The sequence below is a fragment of the Piliocolobus tephrosceles genome, chromosome 13, assembly GCF_002776525.5.
Source record: "Piliocolobus tephrosceles isolate RC106 chromosome 13, ASM277652v3, whole genome shotgun sequence".
Classification (NCBI taxonomy): Eukaryota; Metazoa; Chordata; class Mammalia; order Primates; family Cercopithecidae; genus Piliocolobus; species Piliocolobus tephrosceles.
Genome location: NC_045446.1, coordinates 77,140,643 through 77,146,218, shown reverse-complemented (window position 1 = coordinate 77,146,218; position 5,576 = coordinate 77,140,643). Strand labels below are relative to the sequence as shown.

General features: G+C 49.8%; 1 protein-coding gene across 1 annotated transcript; it reads left to right on the top strand.

Annotated features, from left to right (window-relative positions):
* The first annotated feature begins 701 nt into the window (after positions 1–701).
* On the top strand, positions 702–5,048 carry FZD4 (frizzled class receptor 4). The gene is made up of 2 exons (XM_023209226.1): positions 702–1,299; positions 3,617–5,048. The coding sequence occupies exons 1-2, from the start codon at positions 1,015–1,017 to the stop codon at positions 4,943–4,945; spliced, it is 1,614 nt and encodes a 537-aa protein (XP_023064994.1). The 5' UTR covers positions 702–1,014; the 3' UTR covers positions 4,946–5,048.
* Positions 5,049–5,576: the final 528 nt, after the last annotated feature.

Here is a 5,576-nt window from a genome sequence, read left to right as displayed (position 1 = left end):
GGGGCGCCTCCCCTCTGGCGGCTGGAGGTGGGCGGCTCCCGGCGCAGGTCGGGCGAGTCTGGGGGCGGGGAGAGGCCGGGCCCGGATCGCCGCTAGTCGGGAGTGAAAATAGCTGTGGGCTCGCGCAGTACCAGGCACCGCGCTAAGCCTTCTTCGCTTTCTCTCTAATCCTCCCAAGTGACTTTAGAGAGGAGGAGACTGACGCCGAGAGGCTGAGCAATTTGCTCAAGGTCACACAGCCGGGACTGAAAGCCACAATCGGTGTAAATCCAAATCCCGTGTTCTTTGTGTACGTTCCTGACGGGGAGGTGGCCACGGGCCTAGGTTACAGCTGAAAGGAGACGGGAAGGCAAGGGGGCAGACGGAACAGAGCGCACTTCTCACCTGGGGGAGGAGGGGGCAGGACGGCGCGGCTGGAGCCACTGGACTCAGTCCCCGCCTGGCCCCTGCGCGCCTAGATCCGGGTGGGAGGAAAGCAGGAGCCGGGAAGCGCGCGGGGCGGGGCGCTCAGGGAGGGAGGGAGGGAGGAGCGGCCGAAGGAGGGGGCGAGAGGGCGGGGGCCTGACCCCTCCAGCGGGAGAGCGGCCCCGCCCCGCCGCCTCGCCCCTTGCTGCCCACCGCGCCCGGCCATTGGAGAGGCGCCCTGTCCGTCCCGCCCCTCCGCCGCGCCGCGAGCCTCCAGCGCCGCGCAGGGCTCCGGCGGTGAGAGCTGCGCAGCGCTGGCTGCTGGCTGGCCTCGCGGAGACGCCGAGCGGACGCGGCCGGCGCCGGCTTGTGGGCTCGCCGCCTGCAGCCATGACCCTCGCAGCCTGTCCCTCGGCCTCCGCCCGGGACGTCTAATATCCCACACGGTCGCGCGCAGCTTCTGGAGAGCCGGCAGCTGCCCCCTCATCGCCGCATCACACTCCCTTCCCGGGAGCTGGGAGCAGCGCGGGCAGCCGGCGCCCCCGTGCAAACTGGGGGTGTCTGCCAGAGCAGCCCCCGCTGCTGCCGCTGCTGCCCCCGACGCTGGCCATGGCCTGGCGGGGCGCAGGGCCAAGCGTCCCGGGGGCGCCCGGGGGCGTCGGTCTCAGTCTGGGGTTGCTGCTGCAATTGCTGCTGCTCCTGGGGCAGGCGCGGGGCTTCGGGGACGAGGAGGAGCGGCGTTGCGACCCCATCCGCATCTCCATGTGCCAGAACCTCGGCTACAACGTGACCAAGATGCCCAACCTGGTGGGGCACGAGCTTCAGACGGACGCCGAGCTGCAGCTGACAACTTTCACACCGCTCATCCAGTACGGCTGCTCCAGCCAGCTGCAGGTGGGCGCCCCCACCCCCACCCCTGGCAGGACCCCTTGGGGAGTGACGCTCCAAACTAACTTTGCAGAGCCCATGCCAAGTTGATCATCCTAGCCTGAAGGAGACAGCTCTCCTGGAAAACTGATTTCCATCCCCACCCCCACTTTCTCAGGGACTGGAAGCCAAAACGTTGTGTAAGTCATCTGGCCTGGGAAAGAACCCACTCTTACACCCCGCCCTTCCGTTTTTCTTCCTTGCCCACCCATGTCTGGCCAGACCCCTAACCCCAGTGGAGCTGAGGGTTATCTCTGCCAAGGATTCTGGCCGCCACTGCTCGGTCGGCAAGTGGGAGGGAGCCAGCTTCAGCTAAGACTTACTTGGAGGGAGAGATAAGGAGACCATGCCTCACCGACCTTCCCTCTCCCCACTATTTTTGGGGTGTTATTAAATGAAACACTACCGTACCTTTTTCTGCTGAATAGCCCCCTCCTCACGGCGTCCCGCAGGGTTTTAGAGGTCATGCATGAAGGAGTGGTTGGGTTGGCTTAAGTTCTTTCTTATCTTCAAGGGTTGAAGGCACGTTTAATGCTTGGAGGGTGACAAGAAGCTGCAGGAAGGTAGTTGGTATATTGGAAGAAATTTTTTTTGCAGTCATTAAAAAATGTAAAGCATATGTAATGATAGAGAAAAATGTTTATTCCACAGTAATAATAATTTGCATATACAGGGTGATTATAATCCTGTAAAAAAAAATCATTGGGGCAATAAAAAACTGAAAGGAAAATTTTTAAAGTGTTAACATTGGTTATGTTTGGGTTGTTGAGGCTGGATGATTTTTAGAAATTTAGAAAACAGAGAAGTTGTGGGAAAAAGTAGACGTTAGTTGTCCAGGCTTCAGAAATCTGGTTTCTGGCCGGGCGCGGTGGCTCACGCCTGTAATCCCAGCACTTTGGGAGGCCGAGGCAGGTGGATCACTAGGTCAGGAGTTTGAGACCAGCCTGACCAACATGGAGAAATCCTGTCTCTACCTAAGGTACGAAAATTAGCCGGGCATAGTGATGCTCGCCTGTAATCCCAGCTACTCAGGAGGCTGAGGCAGGAGAATCTCTTGAACCTGGGAGGTGGAGGTTGCAGTGAGCTAAGATTACGCCATTGCACTCTAGCCTGGGCGACTAAGAGCAAACTCCGTATCAAAAAAAAAAAAATCTGTGGTTCTGGCTGTAACTTCTGAGAGATAAGAAACAGACATATAGCTTACTTACTAGGTGCATGTTTTTACATAGGTCATTTTAAAATTGGGTTTGTGGTTTTGGAAAGATGGTCGGGATTAGACCTGTTGCTGCTGAAATATCCCTTTGGAAGTTCCAGAATTTTAGAACTAAGTTATAAAAGCTTAAGAAATGATCCTCCAGCTCTCAGTTTGGAAACAGCACATATCCTGACATCAGTGGCAATTTGTTGGAGAAACAGCTTTTGCAGGGATATATACTTTTAATTACATGTATCCTGGGGAAAGTGGCCAAGCTGTTTTGAAGGACAAGACTGGATCCCTTTACATGCTGGAAAATAGTTACTTGTAACTCTAGACTTCATAGACAACATCTGTAAGGAGCCAAGCAGACTGTTTATCAATGCTGGAGGAATTGAGGACAGCAACTGGACTCTCCCCTGCTGGTATTGCACTTTCAGCGACTTAACATTTACATTTTCCTATTGTGCTTCATTATTATTCATTGAGGAAACCTGGCCAAACAAATCCCTAGTGACCAGAGACCTCAATCTGCATCCAGTCCTTGAATCTAACAGTGTCTCAATTGGGCCATTTTTTGTTTCAGTATGGGACTAGTTTAAACAAATTTTTAAGGGGTAAAGTAGGGAGAAGAGAATACTAACAGGATCTACATTTTTTTAGACTTTTATTTTTAAAATGATAAAGAAATGGGGATAAAAATAAACCACCTGAGTCATATTAGTTTCTTTAGCTTTTTCAAATAGTATCTAAAATGGAAGGAGATTGAAAGCCAGTTTTTTAAAATTTATTTCAAGTGTTGTGCAAAGAGGGCTTATGCAATTCTTCACACCCTATTTATTTATTTATTTATGTACATTCCTCTGGAAAGGATTACTAGAGCCAAACTAAGAAAAGTGTGTAAGTGATGGATTATCAGGCACCCTTGTTTGAGGTCAGAGTAAACAGACAGACTCCCCATAGATTGGTTTAAAAGTAGATACGTGCATTGCCTGGAAGCATTCAATTCAGCTTTGTGGGAGCATTTGGTCAAACTTCCAAGTCATTGGTTTTTTTTTTTTTTTTTTGTCCATTTTGTTACTTTTCCAGTTCTTCCTTTGTTCTGTTTATGTGCCAATGTGCACAGAGAAGATCAACATCCCCATTGGCCCGTGCGGCGGCATGTGTCTTTCAGTCAAGAGACGCTGTGAACCTGTCCTGAAGGAATTTGGATTTGCCTGGCCAGAGAGTCTGAACTGCAGCAAATTCCCACCACAGAACGACCACAACCACATGTGCATGGAAGGGCCAGGTGATGAAGAGGTGCCCTTACCTCACAAAACCCCCATCCATCCTGGGGAAGAGTGTCACTCTGTGGGAACCAATTCTGATCAGTACATCTGGGTGAAAAGGAGCCTGAACTGTGTTCTCAAGTGTGGCTATGATGCTGGCTTATACAGCCGCTCAGCCAAGGAGTTCACCGATATCTGGATGGCTGTGTGGGCCAGCCTGTGCTTCATCTCCACTGCCTTCACAGTACTGACCTTCCTGATCGATTCTTCTAGGTTTTCCTACCCTGAGCGCCCCATCATATTTCTCAGTATGTGCTATAATATTTATAGCATTGCTTATATTGTCAGGCTGACTGTAGGCCGGGAAAGGATATCCTGTGATTTTGAAGAGGCAGCAGAACCTGTTCTCATCCAAGAAGGACTTAAGAACACAGGATGTGCAATAATTTTCTTGCTGATGTACTTTTTTGGAATGGCCAGCTCCATTTGGTGGGTTATTCTGACACTCACTTGGTTTTTGGCAGCAGGACTCAAATGGGGTCATGAAGCCATTGAAATGCACAGCTCTTATTTCCACATTGCAGCCTGGGCCATCCCTGCAGTGAAAACCATTGTCATCTTGATTATGAGACTGGTGGATGCAGATGAGCTGACTGGCCTATGCTATGTTGGAAACCAAAATCTCGATGCCCTCACCGGGTTCGTGGTGGCTCCCCTCTTTACTTATTTGGTGATTGGAACTTTGTTCATTGCTGCAGGTTTGGTGGCCTTGTTCAAAATTCGGTCAAATCTTCAAAAGGATGGGACAAAGACAGACAAGTTAGAAAGACTGATGGTCAAGATCGGGGTGTTCTCAGTACTGTACACAGTTCCTGCAACATGTGTGATTGCCTGTTATTTTTATGAAATCTCCAACTGGGCACTCTTTCGGTATTCTGCAGATGATTCCAACATGGCTGTTGAAATGTTGAAAATTTTTATGTCTTTGCTGGTGGGCATCACTTCGGGCATGTGGATTTGGTCTGCCAAAACTCTTCACACGTGGCAGAAGTGTTCCAACAGATTGGTGAATTCTGGAAAGGTAAAGAGAGAGAAAAGAGGAAATGGTTGGGTGAAGCCTGGGAAAGGCAATGAGACTGTGGTATAAGGCTAGTCAGCCTCCATGCTTTCTTCATTTTGAAGCAGGGAATGCCAGCATTTTGGAGGAAATTCTACTAAAAGTTTTATGCAGTGAATCTCAATTTGAACAAACTAGCAACAATTAAGAGACCCCCACCCCGACCCCAGCATCAAAAAACCAATGATTTTGCTGTAGACTTTGGAATGATCCAAAATGGAACAGCCAGTTAGAGGCATTCAAAGCTGTGAAAAATCAAAAACGTTGATCACTTTAGCAGGTTGCAGCTTGGAGCGTGGAGGTCCTGCCTAGATTCCAGGAAGTCCAGGGCGATACTGTTTTCCCCTGCAGGGTGGGATTTGAGCTGTGAGTTGGTAACTTGCAGGGAGAAAGATTAACTTTTTTAACCCTTTACAATTTTAAATACTAACTGGGTCTTTCAGATAGCAAAGCAATCTATAAACACTGGAAACACTGGGTTCAGAGAAGTGTTACAAGAGTTTTATAGTTTGGCTAATCTAACATAAACATCTTCTGTGGTGCACTGTCTGCTATTTAGAACTTTGTGGATTGCACTCCCAAGAGGTGGTGTTAGAATCTTTCAGTGCCTTTGTCATAAAACAGAGTTGTTTGAACAAACAAATGTACTGTACTCACACAC